At 39.6% G+C, this 22235-nt stretch overlaps 1 protein-coding gene across 2 annotated transcripts; it reads right to left on the bottom strand.

The window, feature by feature from the left end:
- Nucleotides 1-5077: 5077 nt before the first annotated feature.
- On the bottom strand, nt 5078-17573 carry syt10 (synaptotagmin X). Of its 2 annotated transcripts, none has more exons than XM_034226013.1 (7): nt 17167-17573; nt 16106-16502; nt 12767-13328; nt 11124-11244; nt 10684-10855; nt 8019-8148; nt 5078-6247 (listed from the first exon to the last, which is right to left on the bottom strand). In XM_034226013.1, the coding sequence occupies exons 1-7, from the start codon at nt 17366-17368 to the stop codon at nt 6176-6178; spliced, it is 1656 nt and encodes a 551-aa protein (XP_034081904.1). In that variant the 5' UTR covers nt 17369-17573; the 3' UTR covers nt 5078-6175. The 2 variants fall into 2 exon arrangements, with proteins under 2 accessions (XP_034081904.1, XP_034081905.1); XM_034226014.1 differs by having other exon boundaries at nt 17182-17573.
- Between the last annotated feature and the right edge of the window lie 4662 nt (nt 17574-22235).

Raw genomic sequence — 22235 nt, 5'->3', positions numbered from 1 at the left:
ATATGAATTCAGTCTACCGAGACACAAAAAGACACATGCTGGGACTCTTCATTTATTTTTATTTTGTTAAAATACATATGAAACAGATACAATAAATCATATTCCAAATGTTTACTTTGAAGTGTTACAAAAGTGATTACAAACTGTACACATCATGACAGCAGTTGCAGTTGTTCTGGCTCAATATAGTTATATATTATTAGATATAATATATAATAAAACCAATATGCAAACAATCACAGCTCAAAGCTCTAAACATGGAATAAGTTGATAAGATAGAGTTGGCTTCACTGGGTCTCCTGTTTAACTAATTGTTCACAACTATTACACAACGTGTATAAATCTTACTCAATAATAAGTCTGAGCTTCTCAAGTTATCACCAAATAATATAAATACATTGCGATGTCTACCTCCATAAGTTCACAACAACTTCTTATATTTCACTTTTGAATATGTACAAACAGTGCCATTGACAAAAATATATACAGATGTAAACACAAAGTTTTGAAATACTCTTACTTATTTCTTTTATTTTCCCTCATTTTGTTTTTAAAGAGGTGTGAGGCATGCTACAAGTAACAATATTTCTTTAAAATATTTAGGGCAGCGTGGGGGGGACGCATCATCATAGCATGTAAGGTAACAGTACACAGCCTTTTTAAATTTGCTATGTTGGTTTCTTAGTAATATATTATTATTATGAGTCACATGTAAGGAGAAACTGAATCAATGTCTGTGAACTTCAATTCTGGCTTAAAGGTGGGGTAGTTAATTTTGGAGAAACCAGCTCGAGTGCGCTAGAATTTGAAAATACACAGCCGGAAAAAATCTGCCACTTCCTTACAGAGCCCCTCCTCCAACACACACGAACGCGCACATGACCAATGAGGGCATGAGATAAGTTTGTGCACAGATGGAAGGCAGGTAGGCCATCCAGTTATTTTAGCCAGGCTGGCTAAAATGATTGGTCGTGCTTTTTACAGTTCTACTGCTTCCACAGATGACATTTTTTTATGGATTTTTTGTCAAAGCACTTAAGATATTCATTGCTATCGGGATGTTACGAGCATTCCATGGAATATAACAAAAAGTGTATCTCGAGCCGGTTTCTCAAATGTACCTACCCCACCTTTAATAGAAAACACATGTATAATATTTTCAAATGTTTTATGGATTATATAATCCCTGAATTGGTACCTGGTGAACAGTTGTTGGAAATATAATTGTGGATTCTTATTCTTACTAGTTTTGAAATAGTAAGTTGATAACTATCAGTGTTACTCTACTTTGCTTTGTTGGTGTTGTTTGGCTTTTTGTTAGCTTAGCTACACTCTCTTTTGCTACCGTTGCGTGTTAAGCTTTCCATTTTCAGAGAGCATATCCTGCAGTGAACAATGACAAATGGAGGCAGATTTGCGGCTGTTTTTTTCCTCACAATGGGCCCTCTAATGTCAACCCAGTCTCATGGCATTTCGTGTTCAACAACACGATTTTTAATCTATTGATTCGTGTTCACCAACACGATTTTCCCCTTTTTTCGTGTTGCACAGCACGATTTTAAAAGCAATGTATTTCTACTGGTAATGTGTTTCGTGCCTGCAGCACGTCTTTTTCTCCGGTCGGGTCATGGAAGACCGGAAGCTGTGTGGTTCATAAAAACATGTTCTTACTCAATATCAAGCCACAATTATTGCTTTTATTTTAAATCGTATAATTTCGGACTTTTGTTGCCGTCTGTGAGGAAAATAAATGGGGCTCAGAGCCTCAGGATACTGAAATCTGTATTTTTTAAAATCTTTTTTTCCTTCTAATTTGTTATTCTTTTCAAAATAATACACTGTTATTTACTCACCAATAACACACAATTATCCTTAATCTCGGGCTTTTTTGGCGTCCGTCAGGAACTGAATTTCAAAATAAAAATAACCGGAAACAGACGTAGGCATTTCGAGCGATTACCCAAGATCCTCAGCTATGGTTTAAGCTCGCTGATTGGATGTTTTAGCCGCAATGCATGCTAGGATTTGGTGTTTATATTATATGAAATCCGGAAAACATTTTAAAATAATACTTAATTCCGAGCGCTCTTGCTTTTCTCTTTGAAAGTCATCACATAATGGCATTGTAATACACGGTTTGGCTGCATTACATATTACAGATCTGCCGTAGTTCTTTATTTATAGAGCCCTGATGAGAAGACCTTTGGAAAAACTGAAGAAATGCCGCCGAAACTGAATACTTGACGTGGATCATAAATATATCAACAATTAAACAACATCTTTAATTTATCTTCACACAATACGTCTCCTTGCAGTATCAACACTAATTCGGCTGACTTTTACATTTGATCTAATTCATAGATAGGTTATATTTACACCATAACGGTGCACAGCTGATATAAAAGGACTTGTAGTTTTTAAAGATATTACTGATTTTCTTTGAATGTAAGAATGTAAATACTGAGTCTGAAATAGTATAGCAATATGCTGTAAAATTATGTGAAAGCATGAATAAAACTACACATCTTCAGATGTTATACATACATAAGTGTCCTACACTAATAATACAAAGTTATTATGGCTGTGTGTACCTTGTGTGCACCGCCTAGTGGTTAAAGTACATTATTGAATTATTGTTTTTATGTGTTATATTTGATTAAAAAAATATTAAGAGTACATACTTTCATAGGGGGAAAGTAGAAGGTCTGTGATAGAAATATAGAATATAAAAAATCAAGAAGATACTATAAGTGATCTCTACAATAAAACAGTTTAGTGCAGGATGTAAAGATATTAATAGGAGGAGGTGCAAAACAGAAAAACGAATTAACCTTTATTTAAACATTAAATAACAGATTAAGGTCTTCTTTTAAATAAGAAAAAAACTTTGGGGGTATCTATCTACAGATAAATATTAAGCCTGACAAAGTACTTAACATCTATCTAATATATTGCTTTCCTGCAATGTTAACTATGTTGAAGCACTTATTTTAACTGATATTATACATATGAATTATACTCTTTTGTATGTAGATAGTAAGAAATGTGCAGAATATGACAGTTTAATGGTGGAAGTACACACACATTGATAGATGTCTTGTAATGCACTGTTGAGGAACCTGTGACCCAAGTTTTTCATTCATTGCATAACTACACCGTAGTTGTGTATATATGTAAATAAACCTTTGAAAAATGAAAATCTTGAAAGGGATGTGCAAAATAGCCATAATATACAGTCTTTAATTAGCTATTAGTAGAGAATAACGAGTAATAAATATACTTTATTACTCGTTTCCATTCATGTCAATTGCAGATACATGTTTAGTCTTCTCAAGCACCAACTATCAAATATCTCTCCTGATTGTTGGCACTTGACAATCACCTTACCTGAATTTTACTCAGGTGTAACTAAAGTCTGATTTAAGGGTTGTTTATATTTCACATCATTAATCAGAATCTGCAAAGTAACTCAAATAAGTGTAGTGGAGTAAAAATACCAGGTTAACCTCTGAATTGTAGTGGAGTAGAATTACAAAGTAACAATGAGCTGTCATGTGGGTATATATTAATGCTGCACATTATGGACACAAGCGATTTTTCACCCATTTATTAATTATATGTTTTACATTTGATAACACCAATGTGTTTAATACTGGCAACTTCTAATTGTGGGAAAAACGAAAACGTTCAGTAAAGACGTCCCATAGAACATTTTGCGAAACACAATAGCCAGCATGTGTAGTTCTGGGGGGGCGTTCGATTCCAGTTTTGGATAGTCTGGCGTGGTTACGTTCCATTTCAAACAGCTGTTTGATGCTCTGTGTAACCTTGGCGCACTGCCACTCCAACATCCAATCCCAGAGCTTGAAGATTAATCACGGGGACTGTAGTCCTAAACGATAGATGGGGATTATGGGTAGTGTCTTCGGCCATCCTAAACTCAGAAATGTTGACAATCGCAATGATGCTCGAAATGTCCCTTACGGCCCGTCCACACTACAGCTTCGACAGCTTCAAAAACGGCTTCCAACGCGTCTGCCCATTCACTTTGAATGGGGTGAAGTCACGTTGCCTCGCTTTTCGCCGAACTGAATTGTGGGTAGCATAGCAGTCCGTCTCCGGCGTCAGAAGTTGAACATTGTTCAACTTCTGACGCCGGAGACGCTGGAGTAGCCAGCGCCAGCCAATCAAATCCCGTTTCTGAAAATCTGACAGCTCAAGCCCTAGCCAATCAAACCGCGTCTAAGCTGGGAGAGATATCCCGCCGTTCATTTCTATATTTCAAAAAAAGATGGAGGAGAAACTAATTATCGCCGTAGCAAATCACCCCGGTTTTGTATGACCAGACCCTCTTCACCTACCGGGATACAAACCGGAAGAACCAGTCATGGAGGGAGGTGGCAGAGACAGTGGGTGAAACTGGTAGGTTTTCGCCTGTTTGGGGAGTTTATATATATATATTGCTCGCATAAAATCCCCGGGGTTTTTTGCTTTGTATGTCGGAGGTGGGAGATTCATGTGATTGGTTGTTGGTCGCGTTGCTCGAATAAAATCCCCAAGCTTCAGACACGCCCAGCTCCAAGCTTTTTTTGAAGCTGTAGTGTGGACGGGCCGTTATAGGCCTACGTCTGTTTCCGGTTATTTTTATTTTGAAATGCAGTTCCTGACGGACGCCAAAAAAGCCAGAGATTATGGAATTAAACCAATAAATAAAAGCATGGATAATTGTGTGTTATTGGTGAGTAAATAACAGTGTTATTTTGAAAAGAATAACAAATTAGAAGGAAAAAAAAGATTTAAAAATACAGATTTCAGTATTCTGAGGCTCTGAGCCCCATTTATTTTCCTCACAGACGGCAACAAAAGTCCGAAATTATACGATTTAAAATAAAAGCAATAATTGTGGCTTGATATTGAGTAAGAACATGTTTTTATGAACCACACAGCTTCCGATCTTCCACGACCCGAACGGACAAAAAGACGTGCTGAAGGCACGAAACACATTACCAGTAGAAATACATTGCTTTTAAAATCGTGCTGTGCAACACGAAAAAAGGGGAAAATCGTGTTGATGAAGACGAATCAATAGATTAAAAATCGTGTTGGTGAACACGAAATGCCATGAGACTGGGTTGCTAATGTAGTCAGAGGTTGACAAAACAGTCAATAATTTGGGTATGATTTATTTAGCTAGCAGATTTGATCTGCTAGCTAAATAATCAAGCTAACGTTCTTCATGAGTTTGTTAAATGCTGGCTGCGGTCGAATAGTCTTTTCATTAATACTTTTTGGTGACTTCAAACTTCCTGAGCAATAAAGACCGCAGCCACTGTCACTGGTTGGCTTTTAAAACGCTTTTAATACGTACCAAAAACCAGATGACCACATACAGTACTTGATATCATGCTAAAAGGCTGAGGCTTAAGTAGCTATCCTAGGCAGAAAATATCAGCACCCATACCATGAAAGAGACATTGTTCTTGTATTTCAGTGTAGAGCTAGCAATAATGATAAGGAAAATGTAAGACATGACTATTTCATCATGTTGCTTGGCTCATATACCTGTCCTTGGATTAGCAAGACAGAGGTTAGATGTAAGCTTTATCAATTGTATTTCCAACTTAACAAGAGAAAAAGTCTTCTGAAAACTACCCTCAGTCACATTCATTCTTCAGCCAAAACCTGAATCAAGACTCACTGGATTTATTGACTGTGTTCTATCTATGTTTTAATGGCATTATTGAGGAGGGTAGCCCTTTAACTTTGTGCCATTTTCAAAGCAAAATGCTAAGTCCCTATAGAGCTCTAGAGCCAGAAAAAAGTTTATGAAAAGGTTGCAAGTTAATCACCAATGATTTCTTGCAGGGGGGCCTACCATTCATGATGTATATGAACATGTTTGGCTAGTTAAGCCTTGATGAGAATTTCAAAGCAGGTGTATGAAAAACAAAATATTAAACTGCATGAGAGTGAGTGCTGTGCATAGCCAGCTCAGAGAGCATGTGAAGGACCCGAGTTCAATTTCAATACTACTTTGTTTTTCATAAACATACAAGAAAGGCATCAGAATGAATTGTCATACAACATGCTCACAAGAGACTCATAAGCTACACAACTTCTTAGCGACTGCCTGCTTCCTCACAGGGCTGACGTGTTTCCACTCTACCCGCGATTGTCAGGGTGTCTGCGGAGGTTTGGGAGAAGGACACGAACCTTGACTCTCAAAGCTTGCTGCTCTTCCAGGCCACTGCAAGGTAAGATATCACAACACGTATATAGAGGCTTTCTTTCATCAATATGTGTTAAATAAACAGGTAAGTTCCCTCATCAGGATGTACTGTGATCATATGCAAAAAAAGGTTGAATTGACGTAAACGTACTATTACTTACCACTGCAGTGTTGACCATTTCTTTTTTTGTGTGCCTTTTGTAATAATTTATCTGTAGCTAATTAAGCAGCTTATCAATGCATGTTGTCCTTAAGTGGAGGTATGCAACAACCAGTGGTGGAAAGTAACAACTGTAAGTACATTTTCTCAAGTGCCAAAATTAAGTTACCTTTTGAGGTAATGCTACTTCTACTCATTTATCAAATTTTAAATGCATTAACACATTTGACTAACTGAAGAATAAACTAATGGAAGAACTGTTAGAGGTAAAATGGTGTAAGATTATCCAATATTTCACATAATTTCACTTACAACAGTTATTTTAGGTCATTTACATTAATAATCAGAACATTATCTAAATCAGAAAAATGCTTCTTCATGCAACACTTTCACAACCTTATTAAAAACAAATCAAATGGGTGGCATTCTTCTGCAGAACAAGTGCTTTCACTTTGACTACTAGTTAAGTACATACTAAATATGTTTGGTCATCAAGGCAAAAGCACTTTTAATTGAATAAAGGATATGAATAGTTATTTCAACACTGGCAACAACTTTGACATCAGCAGTGGCAAGATACCGTGTATTTTGTTAATATTAAGAAAATTGGCCAAAGGAGGGGAAGAATTGCATTTTCTAAAGCATGCATTGAATATCGAGGATACCATATGTAATGCTAGAACAGTAGCTGTGATCTTGGATTTAAGGCTTTCACAAAAGATTCCAGCACAGTGGGGATAAACGATAAACATATAACTCAACTGATCCACAAGTGGGATTTTCACCTTCACAATCCTAAATGTTAGACACCTGTTAAACCAGTAAAATCCTCTTTTATTTTTCACAAGAAAAGATATATAGATAATCAATATAACCTAAGGCTGCCCGTCTCCTCACGAGTGCTTTTTACAGATCAATGTTTAACAAGAGCCACAGAGGATATGGTTTTTGCTTATGATCACAGTTTTTCTACTAAAGCTTTTAAAGTAGATTTACCACTGAAAACGGGTAGTCACCTGTGTCTTCCTATTCGTCAGATGGTGAGTGGGTGTGGCATAAGAGGAAGAGACATTGATAACATTTAAAATATGAAATTTCACTTGAAGGGGGAGGGATAGGCTGTCTTACAGTATATACACAGGTATCTTATTACTGTTTTTTTTACTGTTCAAAATACTTCAAGTCAGTCAAGAGAAAAACATCTGCTGCTGATTATGTTGAACATTGGCCAGGGTCTCTTTAAGTTTTATTTTTTAACTTAAAGGTAAGAGTGAAAAAACGTTTGTACAGCAAATGGCATTTTTACTATTTTTGTTGTTGTTCATCACTTCAATTTCTGAGTTATTCCAGTAATCATTCCTCAGATTTGATCTACTTGTTCTAACATTCAAAACAAATACAGGCTTATTGGTGAGATTAGTGTTTTTAAATCAGAAAATCAAAGAAAAATGTAATGTATTCTCCAATGGGAATGGAGGAGGAAGTTTGACTAATTTGATGTTTTGTTTCTTTGCATTGCATAATCTTCCGTGTCATATTCAGGAGCTTCTATAAAGCTGTGTATATAAGAATTATCTGAGATTGAGGGAAAATTGAGAATGGGATAAAAAGAAGTGTGTGTGTGTGTACCTCTCCCAGAGCGTGCCAGTGTGTGATGGGCTTCCGCGGGTAAGCCAACATTTCGTTCCAGTGATCTCGTCCAAGACCCTCTGCTTCTGGCCCGGAGTGACACACACCAATCACTTCATTGTGTCCGACCCTGTTAGCAGTGAAACACACACATTAACACACCTTTTGATCCACATTGTAAAACTCATACCTACACTGAACAAAAATATAAATGCAACACTTTTGTTTTTGCTCCCATTTTTCATGAGATGAACTCAAAGATCTAAAACATTTTCTATATACACAAAATAACCATTTCTCTCAAATATTGTTCACAAATCTGAAAAAATCTGTGATAGAGAGCACTTCTCCTTTACCGAGATAATCCATCCCACCTCACAGGTGTGGCATATCAAGATGCTGATTAGACAGCATGATTATTGCACAGGTGTGCCTTAGGCTGGCCACAATAAAAGACCACTCTGAAACGTGCAGTTTTGCTTTATTGGGGGGGTCCGAAAACAGTCAGTATCTGGCGTGACCACCATTTGCCTCACGCAGTGCAACACATCTCCTTCGCATAGAGTTGATCAGGTTGTTGATTGTGGCCTGTGGAATGTTGGTCCACTCCTCTTCAATGGCTGTGCCAAGTTGCTGGATATTGGCAGGAACTGAAACACGCTGTCGTATACGCCGATCCAGAGCATCCCAAACATGCTCAATGGGTGACATGTCCGGTGAGTATGCTGGCCATGCAAGAACTGGGATGTTTTCAGCCTCCAGGAGTTGTGTACAGATCCTTGCAACATGGGGCCGTGCATTATCATGCTGCAACATGAGGTGATGGTCGTGGATGAATGGCACAACAATGGGCCTCAGGATCTCGTCACGGTATCTCTGTGCATTCACAATGCCATCAATAAAATGCACCTGTGTTCGTCGTCCATAACATACACCTGCCCATACCATAACCCCACCACCACCATGGGCCACTCGATTCACAACATTGACATCAGAAAACCGCTCACCCACACGACGCCACACGCGCTGTCTGCCATCTGCCCTGAACAGTGAAAACCGGGATTCATCCGTGAAGAGAACACCTCTCCAACGTGCCAGACGCCATCAAATGTGAGCATTTGCCCACTCAAGTCGGTTACGACAATGAACCGGAGTCAGGTCGAGACCCCGATGAGGACGACGAGCATGCAGATGAGCTTCCCTGAGACAGTTTCTGACAGTTTGTGCAGAAATTCTTTGGTTATGCAAAGCGATTGTTGCAGCAGCTGTCCGAGTGGCTGGTCTCAGACGATCTTGGAGGTGAACATGCTGGATTTGGAGGTCCTGGGCTGGTGTGGTTACACGTGGTCTGCGGTTGTGAGGCCGGTTGGATGTACTGCCAAATTCTCTGAAACGCCTTTGGAGACGGCTTATGGTAGAGAAATGAACATTCAATTCACGGGCAACAGCTCTGGTTGACATTCCTGCTGTCAGCATGCCAATTGCACGCTCCCTCAAAACTTGCGACATCTGTGGCATTGTGCTGTGTAATAAAACTGAACATTTTAGAGTGGCCTTTTATTGTGGCCAGCCTAAGGCACACCTGTGCAATAATCATGCTGTCTAATCAGCATCTTGATATGCCACACCTGTGAGGTGGGATGGATTATCTCGGCAAAGGAGAAGTGCTCACTATCACAGATTTTTTCAGATTTGTGAACAATATTTGAGAGAAATGGTTATTTGTGTATATAGAAAATGTTTTAGATCTTTGAGTTCATCTCATGAAAAATGGGAGCAAAAACAAGTGTTGCATTTATATTTTTGTTCAGTGTTGAAATTCAATCAGTTCAATCAATGTTGAAAATTGGAGGAGCCTGTGACCTAAGATTTTCATTGTCATAAATACACTGTAGATATGCATGACAATAAAAGCCTTGAATCTTGAAAATCAGTACCATTTTTAAAAGAAAATGCATTTTTAACCTGTCTTAGATTAAATAAATGAATCGCTAAGAGTCGGAGGTTCTTCAAGGTTGGGCAGCATATAGAAGCTAATTTAAGGACCTTCATTCAAACAGACCTTCTGCTTAACAGGCAGTCAAACTTCAGAGGAGATTTTAAATGTCAGAACTTTGTTAACTGGTAGTTAGGATGACCAATTCAAATGGCAGACAGGTTGTGGGCGGTTACTCTCCAACTGGGTTTGGTACAATGCTCTTTAGCAACAAACACTTTTCCCACTCAATCCACATTTGTCCCCCCTGAGGAGGCTAACATGGATGTCAAGGTTGTGTGTGTAAATGCATGAGCATCATGCATCGCTGCTATTGAGAATTCATGCTTTTTTGTGTTGTTTATGCCTATATTTTAGCTCTTTTTTATTGTTCTTGTGAATGCTTTTAGGAAATATAGATTGTTAAGAAAAGGAAGATACTATGACAAGATTTTGAGGTTCATCTCTGTTTTTTGTTTTATAGGATGTCCATGGTTTTGTTGCCTGTTGATTTTAAGGATTTTGTGCATAGTTTGGACGAATGTCTGTCTTGTTTTGCCTTCTAAAACCAGTCCAAAAATCATAATTATTCTCACATTTGCATGTAGATATACGTATATACAGTATTGACTACAGACACATTAGCATGTACTACAGATGTTGACAACATGTAGTGACTGCTCCACTCACCGATCATAATCCATCACCATGATGGACAGACTGACTTGTTCCACGTTCTCCGGGGGAATGTCGAAGATGATGGCCTCGTTGTAGACAGGATTGAGCGTGCTTTTCTTGGTGGTTGTTTTTCGCTTTTTTAACCTCCGTCCATCACATATCAGGTAGACCTTCACATAAGGGTCTGGAAGACATGTTTACTGTCATGTGATGATAACATCAAAAACATACAATACAAATAATGCTGAATGTTCCATGCACCGGGCCTTTCATATTAGTTTCAACATTTAAAGTACAGCCTTCACTGGCAAATTATAATACTTTTGCTAATACAATTATTTCTTTCTCCTCCACATGAAAATTTCTAAGTGGCTACCTGCTGTCTCTGTTCAGCAAAGTAAGATTTCTTTGTTCTTTTCATGTGAGGCCTGTCTAATTCGCTGTGGGGTTACCTGACGAGCCTGTGATGTCCATGGCTTTGAGGTTTCTGCATTTGATGACAGTTAGGGTCATTCTGCCTGCTGTGGGGAGGTAGCACAGCGAGTACATGATCTCACCCAGATCAACACTCTCCTGGAGGACAAAACAAAAAGAAATGCATTTTAAATGATCCCCTTCTGTGAAAACAGGGCAGCAAATAGGGAGGAATCATCTTGATAGCTGGTACTTAACATTTACCGGCATGACGGGCTGCAAATTGCAGTTTCTTGTGTGCTGTTAGTCGCTAGTTTCTAATGTGAAATCAACTATTTGGGTTTTCACCACGGCTGTCTCTAAAGGTGGCAATGTCAGAGGACTCACTACTTTGGACCAAACAGACGGACATTTGTGGCCACAAGATGATGAATACTATGTTCTTTGATAAAGACCCAGTACTTTCCTCTAGCACCACCATGGGGTTGCCATTTTTAAGGTTATCTTTGGTCATCTCCTGACTTTTAAGCCAGCGCTATCATCAGGTAAACATTTGTATTCGTCCAAAACTTTTCAAATTATACTCTGTTGGCTAGTTTAAATACTTAAAACCAGCAGAGCAATCAGGAATGAATATATGTTTATCTGGAAATGATTAAGACCTAGAAGAAACCCAAATGTTCATCCTCCCTAGTCAATATAAAAAACACATTCTTCATTATTCTTGTTCTCATTCAGTACACAAAGTCCAGTGCTTCATCAAAGACTATAATATTTATATTTTATCGCAACAAATTACTTAACTCAACACCAAATATCGCTGAAATCCATCAGCACCTATTTTAAATATCCTGCAAATGTTTAAACTGTAAAAAAAGAAAGAAATCCATTGCCCACTACCAACACCTTCATTCAGCTTTCTTTTATATAGATAAAAACACATGTGGGTAAGCTTTCTGTATCAGTGTTTCCATAAACAAAATACAAACAAAGATGAGGAAAATGTACACCTCAACTATAGAATATATAATGTAAATAAACAACATGAGAAAGTATAGAATCCTCTCTACTCAGTCTGTTATATATAGTTATTATCTTGCTTTCAATATAGTATACAGTACAGAAGCTATTATGAACCTGGCAGTGGCTCAGTGTTTGACAATGTAAACATTCATAAATAAAGCCGAGGCTCTTGAGTAAACAGTGATGAAGTGTTGATGTGGGAGAGATATTTATTCTGGACTAAATTACCCCCTCACATGAGAAGATGCTATCCACAGAATGCAATACCCTTGTTGATGTAAATAGTTTTAAGCTTGAGAGAATACTGCTGCAGTTCATGCATCTTGTAATTGGATAATTTTACTCCCTGTTGCTATATTTATATCCACGGAATACCCAGCGGTTGCAAAATGTGTGTGGGTGTTTGCATAATTCATGATTTGGGAAATGCTTTTCATCAGCCAATGTGTTCCATCTGCCATTTCTGTTGACAATGTTGATGGATTCTGGCTATTAGAAGTGAATCAGCGCAATACTTTGTATTAAGACCTTCGTAATAACAGTATAAGTTACCATTTACACAGTGATAGCAAAACAAATCTGAAATATTATGTAAATAGAAAAAAAGTGTCCCCATATGTCAGGATTTGGCAGTGTGTTGGAGTGAACGCCAACTCACCATAGTTGCTGCATGAATATCCTTCCACACTACAGCCTCCCTGGAAAGATCAGAGAGTTCAAAGAGGTTGTCCACCACCACCTCGCCAATCATATCGTGGCTGGTGAAGCGGTCGAAGTCGTAGACGCTGAAGTGCAGCTTGCGGTTGCAGATCTCATCGTAAGACACAGGAAAACAGAAGCTCTCGTCGAAAGTAGGGTTCAGGTTCTTGCGATGGACGCGCGTCTGGAACTTCTTCTTCCTCTCCGGTAGAAGGTAGATCTTAACGTAAGGGTCGGAGGTGCCCGAGAAGTCTTTGGCAGGCAGCTCCAAGGCCTTGAGGATTGTCACCACCAGCGACTGCTCCTCGTAGTCGTAGCGCAACGAGAAGCTGAGCTTTCCGCACGTCTCCACAGGCTCTTTGGGCCCATCCTCTGAGTCCACCGATTTCTGCTTGTAGAGTTCTGGTTTTATTCTTCCAATGCTCACAGTTGAGGACTGGCGAAGAGGCACTTTATCCATGCTGAAGTCGACACTTGTGACATTCATCTGACGAGGCAGGTGGCGCCGGAATGAATTGTGCCTGTTGGAAAGGGTAAAGGGCATCTGGTAAATGTCTGAAGCGACAGTGTTGTGCATGACTGGCTTTGTTGTGATGGGCACTAATGGTTTGTCAGTAAGAACCCCATCTGACAAACCTCATGCATAATTACGTGCTGCCCATGATATGTGTGACCATATTTTCTTGAAGAGCTCCAAAAATGGTTGGTCTTGTTGGTGTTAAGAGAGGCATGAACATCTAGCTGAAAAGTATAAATACTCACTGAACAAACGCTGAAATATGTAGTCCCAACACTTTACAGCAATAACTATTTAAAGGCACATTGTTTAGTATGCTTAAAGCCTGTTGGCAAGTCATAACTTTAATTAATAACCTTTCCAATCCTACTGTACAATCCACACATATTGTCCATGGATAAGTAAAGAGAAATAAATACAGCGCTTGATGTGGATTTCTGTTCTACTGGAAAATCTATCTACCGTTGATTTAAGGATGCCTCTTTCCCAAAGTAAGCTAAATGAAAAATGTGTGTGACTGCCATGGAGGTTGTAAATCTTTTACGAAAATTACCTTTGAAGCCCAACAGTCTTCCTGGGGGTTTCATATTGTCAATTTTTGCCTTCTAAAAGTGGCTGAATTTCCCTAAACTCACACCCTAATAACTGACATACTTCAAAGTAAATTCAATCCTTCTTTCTTTATTTTCTCCATCAAGTGAACAAACTTAAGGTTTTCTTCATCCTTGTTTTGGAAAATAAAATGAAAAACATTACAGGCATTCACATTAGGGCTCATACAATTGACCTGAATGCTGGACATTTCTGTGAAACGACAAAAAAAACAAGGCCGTGTTTGACTCACGAATCTTGTCACCTAGCAACTGGCGCTCCTCTTTTATGACAGGAAGATAATGGCAGCGATCTGACAGCCGGGGCACAAATGGTATGGCACCAGAAGCACAGCTGGAAATTGAATACTTACTCCAATCTAGTATTATCAACAACATAGAAGGGAGCATTTTGTCCAAGAGCCAATAGAAAAACCCCAAGGGAAAATAACAGCTTGAAATACAAACTGTATACACACTGAATACTAACTAGACCGTATAGTAGTTGTTTCATTTGAATTCTTTTAAAACCATAACATACACACAAGTCAACTTTTGACACGAGATACACCCTTTTAAGTGCTTTCTGTGTCAGTTTTCAATAACGCATTCATGAACACAAAGAAGTTGGAGGTGATCTGAGTTTAGAAAAATCTCATTCTTTATTTCACATTATTTCGTTTTTTAACTAATACTATAATGCTACCTGTTTACAATGTTTAAAAATAAATGGTTAATAAGATGAAGAGATAATGGGATGTGTTTTTTTTAATCTACGGGTTATGGAGATAAACAAAAATGAGCTAGGACTTATTTCTGCTCAAAGATGATGAGACTGTTTATGATTTAGAGGTGAAATGATGATTAAAAACTATTGAGTGTTAATTAAATCTTATTAAAAACCAAATGCCAAATTTGCTGGTTCAGGTTTCATAAATGTGAGGATATCGGAAACCAACTTTTATAATATTGTTTGTCGCATCCCAATCATCGGCATCATTGCACATTTGGAAAGACCTTGTTTATTTCAACCTGTTGGTACTCAAGCTAAGAGCATCCGTAGGGAACTCTGTCATTGAAAGGAAATAATAACTGTTAATCAGGATTTATCTTCCAACGGGAACCTTGATGGATTAATACTGTAGGTGTTGCAATCTTTACCCTTTACATCTGCATCCCTGGTGGGTGTAAAACTCATGAAGCCCTAGCTCTCACGTCTCAGTTATTAAATATTCAATCAAATCCCAACTTTTATGACAAGCCAAAGCAATTGTCGACAATGGCGTCCTCTGAGAACTGAGCGCAGCTGCCTAGTGCTGCTCACCAGAAACCGATGACAGCTCGCCCCACAGCACTGCTAATTATGGACGTTTGAGTTTAAACACAGTGCTGGAAAACAAAGAGGAGCAAGAGCCGCTTGTTTAATTACTGTGGTTGCTTCCTGCCTCAACCACATCAGCTTGACTCACACACGTTTAACGAGATTATAGGGTTTGAAATAAAGCGAGAAGATAGACCACGGAGTCTGGCTGACGAGCCTGTGTGAGGTTTTTTAATCTGCTGGTCACACAGCGCTTCACAGGATTCAACATGTGTCAGCGTTTCAAGGTCATTTAAAAGCCGCTGCTGCTCTACATGACACAAAGCACCTCAAGGACATTGTCTGCACTGTCCAATCTGTCAGAGCAGCCGTTGCATTCTGTATCAGTTGTGTTGAATGGCTTGGGGAAGTAAACCAATGCAAGTTCAGAAATTCGCTGTATTTGTCAGCATTAGATACAAAAAAATGTTGTTACAAGGAGTTTCTACATCAGTGGGTTCATGCATTGAGGTCACTGGTGGGGAAAACAAACGAATGTATGCAGGCCTACTATTTGCTCGCTACACCTTAAGCAACTGAACACCTGGTTAAGCTCTTTCATCTCGCAAACCCCACACGACAGCATAGGTGCACGTCATGTTAAACTTTAAGAAACTTTGACAAGACTTTGTTCAAGTTTCTGTTCAGCACTTGCACAGATGTTACACAAATTGTACTTTATGGAACCCTAGAAATACACCAAGTGTGAACAGATCAACTGTTCTCGCGATTATACATGATCAAATTCTCATGAAATTACTTTAAAAAAGTGGTGGGGACATGCCCCAGCCTCCCCATCATAAATGACACCCATGGGTTCATGTAAGGTACCTGGAGGAGGAGGTTGGCTCGGTGGTTTGCCTCTGGAACTTGGCCTGCTTGCTGAGCTTCTCCCTCAAGGCGGTCTGCACCTCGGCGGGGATGTCCGGAGACGTCTGGCTGATCTTCATGGCCGCCTCCAGGAGCTTGACCGTGCTCCGTCCATTCACCTTCACCCTCTCCAGCGGGTATTTCTTCTCCACCTCCGGCGCCTTGCACTCGCTGGGCGGTGGGGAGTGGGGTGGAGGCGCCACGGGGAAACCCACATGGAGGCCATTTTCGGCGTGACCTGACAGAGTCTTGCTCCTCCAAATGGGCCAGCACAGCTTCCAAAAGACAAAGAGAGAGACTACCAACAGGGCGAGGCCACAGAAACCCACGACCACAGCAAGGAGACTAATAGAGATGTCTACATGTAACCAGGGAGGGACCCATAGAGGAAGACAGAGACACGTAAACAGGAAAGAAGAAAGCAAGCAAGGGACAAAATATGACGGACAAACATGCAAGGGAGAAAGAGAAAAAAGGAGAGAAAGCCAGCTGTAAGAAAGGGGGGGCAGCATGTGCACCTGTTTGATAAAGCAGGACAATATAAGGTCATGTAAAACCTCAGTCAAGGAGCCACAGCATCAAGAGAATCACATGTTCAGGAGAAAAATCTCCCTTCGGCTCCTGACATTTCCTGTTCAGATTTATATTCAAATGCAAAGTGTACAGCCTATACATGCAGTTTTAATCTAACTGCCATTGAGTTCATTCCCAGATTAAAAAGTTAAAGCTTGAAAGAAAGACGGGAGAAATGCAGAGGATTGCATATGCCTGTCTATTTTACACTTGTTGCTTTCTCATCAGTTTGGACTGAGCTGCAGCAAGATGCGTAACAGGTGGAGAAATACTTTAGCAACACGGTAAAATACACACAACTAAACGGTTTGATAAAGTTTAAACAAGTGAAAGCTAATGTTTGAGTTATTATTTGTTCCTTAAACTGCATGAATCTCTTATAGAAGGGACAAACTAAAGTGCTAAATTGAGGGAATTGGGGAAAGAAAAAACGACTTTATTGCATTTACCTGCGTTTCCTTTACCTGGTATGTTGCTCTCCAGGGGAAATATATCCGAGCATTTCTCCCGGTCTACGTGTCCCGTGAGACAAAGGTCCGTGATGATTTGTAGAGCCCTTTGGCACAATGTGATGCTTTCCTCCGTCCAGACACTCATGTCTCTTCTTTTAAGCCATTGCCCGCCGGAGGAGCCGGGAAGGGGGTGATTCATTTGGGCACCTTTACGCGCCGCAGATTGCAGCCCGTCCGCGGGAGACAGCAGGGAGGCGCGCGGGGTCCTGATCCATATCCAGCGCGCAAACACGAGCGACTGGCCACACGCTCTGCCTGCGTTTGAGTAACAGGCAGCGGGGAGCTGGAGTCCAACCTGCTGCTGCGTCCAATAGCGACGCGCATCAGCTCGCTGTGGTGCTGTTGGTCTGGTGGCAGTAACGGGATTACTTTTTCTAGTTAGTTCTTGAGTGAGTCAGTGAGTGAGTCCCGTGGTGTGACCAGATGATAAAACATGAATGAAACATTATAGGTTTACACAATAAAACCGAGATTATATTCCAATCATTTTCTTATAAATCTGATAAATATGTTCATATTCATTATGTTGGATGCGTGGTCTGGTGTCATTAAAAATCAATGAGCAAGTAATATTGTGTGTGTGCACATAGTGCATAATACTACATATGTTACTGCTTTCCATTGCATATTTTCTATATATTTGTATGTACACAATTTTTTCATACTTGCATAACTTTATAATCAATGGTGGAATATAAGTACATTTGCTCAGTTACTGTACAGTAACATTTCTATACTTGGACTTTACTCAAGTGTTATGCTATTTTATAAAATGCACTATGTGGAGGCAAATATCATACCTTTTAATTAGGGCCGGGACTCGATTAAAAAAATTAATCTAATTAATTAGAGGCTTTGTAATTAATTAATCGAAATTAATCGCATTTTTAATCGCATATACATATTTGACCTAAGAACAGTGAGAAGCAATTTTTTTTTCACATGGATTTTAGTATACCATTAGGCGCACCGCAGTACTTTTCCCACAAAGGTTCATGAAAATTTAGTTCATGAGAACTCTTTGAACCTGGGGGTGGATTAGGCAAATGAAGCCGCTGACGTCACTTCTTCTTCTGCTTTGGGTTTACTGGCAGGCCGCAAACCACTTCACGGCGTATACTGCCGCCCAAAGTCCCCGGCCGGAAGTCCCCGGAGTTGGGGACTGGCTTCAGTAGAAGCTGCTGGGAGTCCCAGCAGCCTTCCGAGTAAATCGCCAGAACGCCGACACCTCCTCATCTCCACCGCTCCCATGTTTTATTTTGTGTTGCCATAAGTTAGTCTCTCTGCGCTGGGCTAATGCTAATGCGAGGATAATAAAATGGCGGCTTCACAAAACTTTTTGGGAGTTTTACGGGGCGTGGTTTGCAATCCGCCCAGCCAATCATAAATATAGCTCTTTTCTCACAAGAGAGCCGTACGAAAGTCCCTGCTCTCTAGCAGCTCTCTGCTCTCTAGCAGGGACTTTCGTGGGGGTAAAAAGGTTCTCATGAACTAATTTTAGTACCGGCTCTTTTTGGTGTGAACGCGATAAAAGAGGCTAACGTCCACGCTAGCTTCCACGCTAGCTGCTATATGTTTTTGCATTGAGGTGATACTTGAGGCTTGATGTGCTGCGGTGATATGCGAATTCCTTTTTGCATAATTTGCACACAACCGTGCTCTTATCGACGCTTCCATCCGTCCGTTTTTTAAAACAACATTTCCCACTGTTGTTCACTGTGGTTTGTTGTTGTCTGAAGTCATGAACGTTAGTTGGTGCTCCAGTATAATCGGTACGCCTGAAACTCATCCAGTGAGAAACGTTCCGCGGTGCAAAAATAAGTGCGATTAAAATGCGTTAATTTTTTTAACGCGTTAATTTTTGTGTAATTAATTAATCTTAATTAACGCGTTAAAGTCCCGGCCCTACTTTTAATTAAATTCCATGTATTTGATAACTTTACTACTTAGTATTACATATTCAGATGAAGGTGTTGAACAGTGTAAGGCTTTCACGTTTAAACTTTAGATTTCTTGATCACTCTTCGTATTGTAATTTAATTATAATAAATGAGTTCCGAGTGCCCATGAGTTTTCCGAATACAACTAAATTATCTACGGACCAGGTTGCAAGCTGTTGTAATTATGTATTCTACCAGTTATGTAGTCAAAAAAAGGAAAACCATAATGCGTCTCTCTAAAAGCGATTTAATTAATGTTTTTAAAGCAATGATTATCCTTTGCACTCTTGAGTCTATCACTGTGTGATTGCTCACAGCTTGTGATCCAAAGAGCTCTCGTCTGGCACAGTTGCATAAGTCATGTTTTTTGTAATTCATATTTTAGATATAACCACAGATGCGTATATGCTTAACAATTGTCTTCAAGGTTAAAGTTGATTTAGTTAAAAAGTCATTGAAGGATTGGCTTGGATTGTGATAACCTTATGAAAACAAGGTATTTTATAACTTTTAACGTGCTTACATGTTGTGGTAACTTTTTGCCTCCGCAGGTGCACCGTTCTTTCACATGGTGCTTTTCATGTATCGTACACTGTGTGCCAATGGGGGGCAAAAAACCGTAGCCAAGGGAAACTGGAAGTTTCTTTGGCAAAAAAAGAAGAAGAAAAAAAAGGCAACTGCTGCTATGAAAGATTGACGAACACAACCATGGTTACATGGTCAATGCATGTCCTGAAGGAAAGATTTCAACAAAGGAATAGAACAGGAGCAGGGGGGAGAAAGTAATTTTTGCAATCCAGCCAGAGCCAGGTGATCATTAAGAACAACCACACAGTTAGAAATATTACTGATTTGAGTGGTTTCTATGCCTTTTCACATGTGACACAAATGTGTCCTTATCCTTGCAATACATTATTAGTTTCCATGTCCTCATATTTGACAAAGCTCCCGATTTAGCATTTTTTAAAGCTTATGTGAAAGGAAATATCTGATTTTTTTTCAATCTGCAAGGGATCAAATACTTATTTCCTCCACTGTATGTATGTTCAACATTTTAAAGTGGACCTATCATGCTATATTTGAATAATATATTGTAGGGCCATACCTATTTAAAACATGTCTCTGAAGTATTTTTTTCAAAATACCAAACAGATCATGCATTTTAGCCATGCCTCATTTCGCTCCATTTGCTCTTTTCCAGCCCTGTTTTTGCAAGGGCTGATTCTGTGAGTTTTCTTCGCTGCTTTTGTGGCAGACTACAGCGCCACTTACAGGCCTTGCATATGTACTACAGCGTCTCCATCACTTTCGAGTGGCAATGGCCGTGGCCGAGGCCCAACCCCCATTCCCCTGATAGGTGGAGAGTTGCCCATATAGGCGGAGCACCCCTTTTCTGACGTCAGAAAAATTCAAATCTGTATCAGCTCCGTTGCAGCCCCGTTTTTTAGAGATTTGGGTATGGAGGAAAAGAGAGAGGGTTGTGTTTTCTGACACTTGGTGAGTTCCCTGACACACCGGGGACACATATTCATGTATAAAAGATGTACAGTACACAAGTGCATTTTGCATGATAGGTCCCCTTTAAATGAATGTCAAAGCATGTGTGGAGCAGGAGTGTCTTTCTGCCGATTTACTCATTTCGCATAACCAGATTGACACATTTACATGTCTGCATTCAGTTTATGAAATGGTAGCTCTGTGTTTGGATTCCTGGAGATTACAAGTCAGGATAGCATGTAACAAGAAAACATCTGGTAGAAAAGCTCTATATATATCTCAATCTCTATTTCTGAGCTGGGCTGATCTCCTTAGTTTTCTCGAGGTTTACATTGCGAGTCAAATATCTCATCCACTGTTGGATGAAATGTGTACACACCTTCATGGTGCCCATAGGATGAATCCTCATGACCTCAGTGATCCTCAGCTCCACCACCAGGTCAGAGTAATAACTGATCCACCATCTTGACGTCTATGAGATAGATTGCCAAAAATGTTACATAGATAATGAAATTCCCCACAGGTTGAATTCTAATCAAATTCCCCTGATATTTTGGTCTTTTACAATTGTTTTGGTATTTTATAGTGAAATATCTTGACATCTCTTGGATAGGGTAGAGTGACATTTAATGCATTTGTTCTTGGTCTTTGTGGACCTTGATGATCCTTTTGAAAAGGATGGCAACAATTATTTCTGTTATTTCTTTATCAATAGAATAATGATGATTGGGTTTATGAAATGTCAATGTCACAATGTTTCAGAGTCCAAAGTGAAATTACATGTTACTTGTTTTGTATGACCCGCAGCCCATCAAAATATAATCAACTTGCACTATTATAAGATATTCTTTATTGTCCCCATGGGATTTCTTTCTTTTTGGCAACCGCTAGAATGATTCAGCACATCACCTCCCATAAGAGCAATGTATCACTTGTCATCACACATCACTAGGCCAGAAATCAGTTTGGCAGACCTCCCAAATTGGGAATTAACCAACAGATCGGCAAACTAATCATCTTCCTGTACAGATTTTAAGTAAATATCATGGAGTTGATAGGAACCACATGTGCTTCCAGCCACCAGTTTGGCACTGTGTGCTGTGTGGACTATAATGTAATTATTTCATTGGAAGGTGATGTTTGGGACACAGATGGACTTTTGTAACATCTGATTGGGAGCCACCTGTGGCATTTTGCAGCCACGGATAAGTCCATATCCACGAGAAATTATGCAAAAACATGGCCTTTTGTGTATTCAACACAATTGACAACTCTCTCCCCGAGAGTATGTAATTTCCCTTGGTGGTTCATTCCCAGCTTCGAATCTCCTGATATTAGAGATGTGAATCGAGGAGAGTCTGTCTCCTAGACAACACTACTTGAAATACATTGTCAGTAAACTGTCTAGGAGATTAGCTTTGTGTCTGGGTTTATGTCCTCTGTTTATTTCCAGAGGAACATTGTGGATAGAAAAAAAAATGCTGCTGGGAGATTGGCGTCCTGGTGGAAAATCAGCTCCACTTTAAAATGCATTTTATTGGCAGTTACAGGTTACGTATTGGGACGCTG

This window comes from Gymnodraco acuticeps, unplaced genomic scaffold (genome assembly GCF_902827175.1).
Source record: "Gymnodraco acuticeps unplaced genomic scaffold, fGymAcu1.1, whole genome shotgun sequence".
NCBI classification, from domain to species: domain Eukaryota; kingdom Metazoa; phylum Chordata; class Actinopteri; order Perciformes; family Bathydraconidae; genus Gymnodraco; species Gymnodraco acuticeps.
Note: the sequence above shows the minus strand (reverse complement) of the source record. Positions and strands in the feature narration are given on the sequence as shown.

Excerpts from the sequence above, each read along its gene's own strand:
- syt10 (XM_034226013.1), bottom strand. The coding sequence starts at position 17,368 with ATGAATCACCCCCTTCCCGGCTCCTCCGGCGGGCAATGGCTTAAAAGA. Across the intron at positions 16,503-17,166 it reads ACCAGGTAAAGGAAACGCAG|ACATCTCTATTAGTCTCCTT; the intron begins GTAAATGCAATA and ends GGTTACATGTAG. Across the intron at positions 8,149-10,683 it reads ATGGTGATGGATTATGATCG|GGTCGGACACAATGAAGTGA; the intron begins GTGAGTGGAGCA and ends CACTGCTAACAG.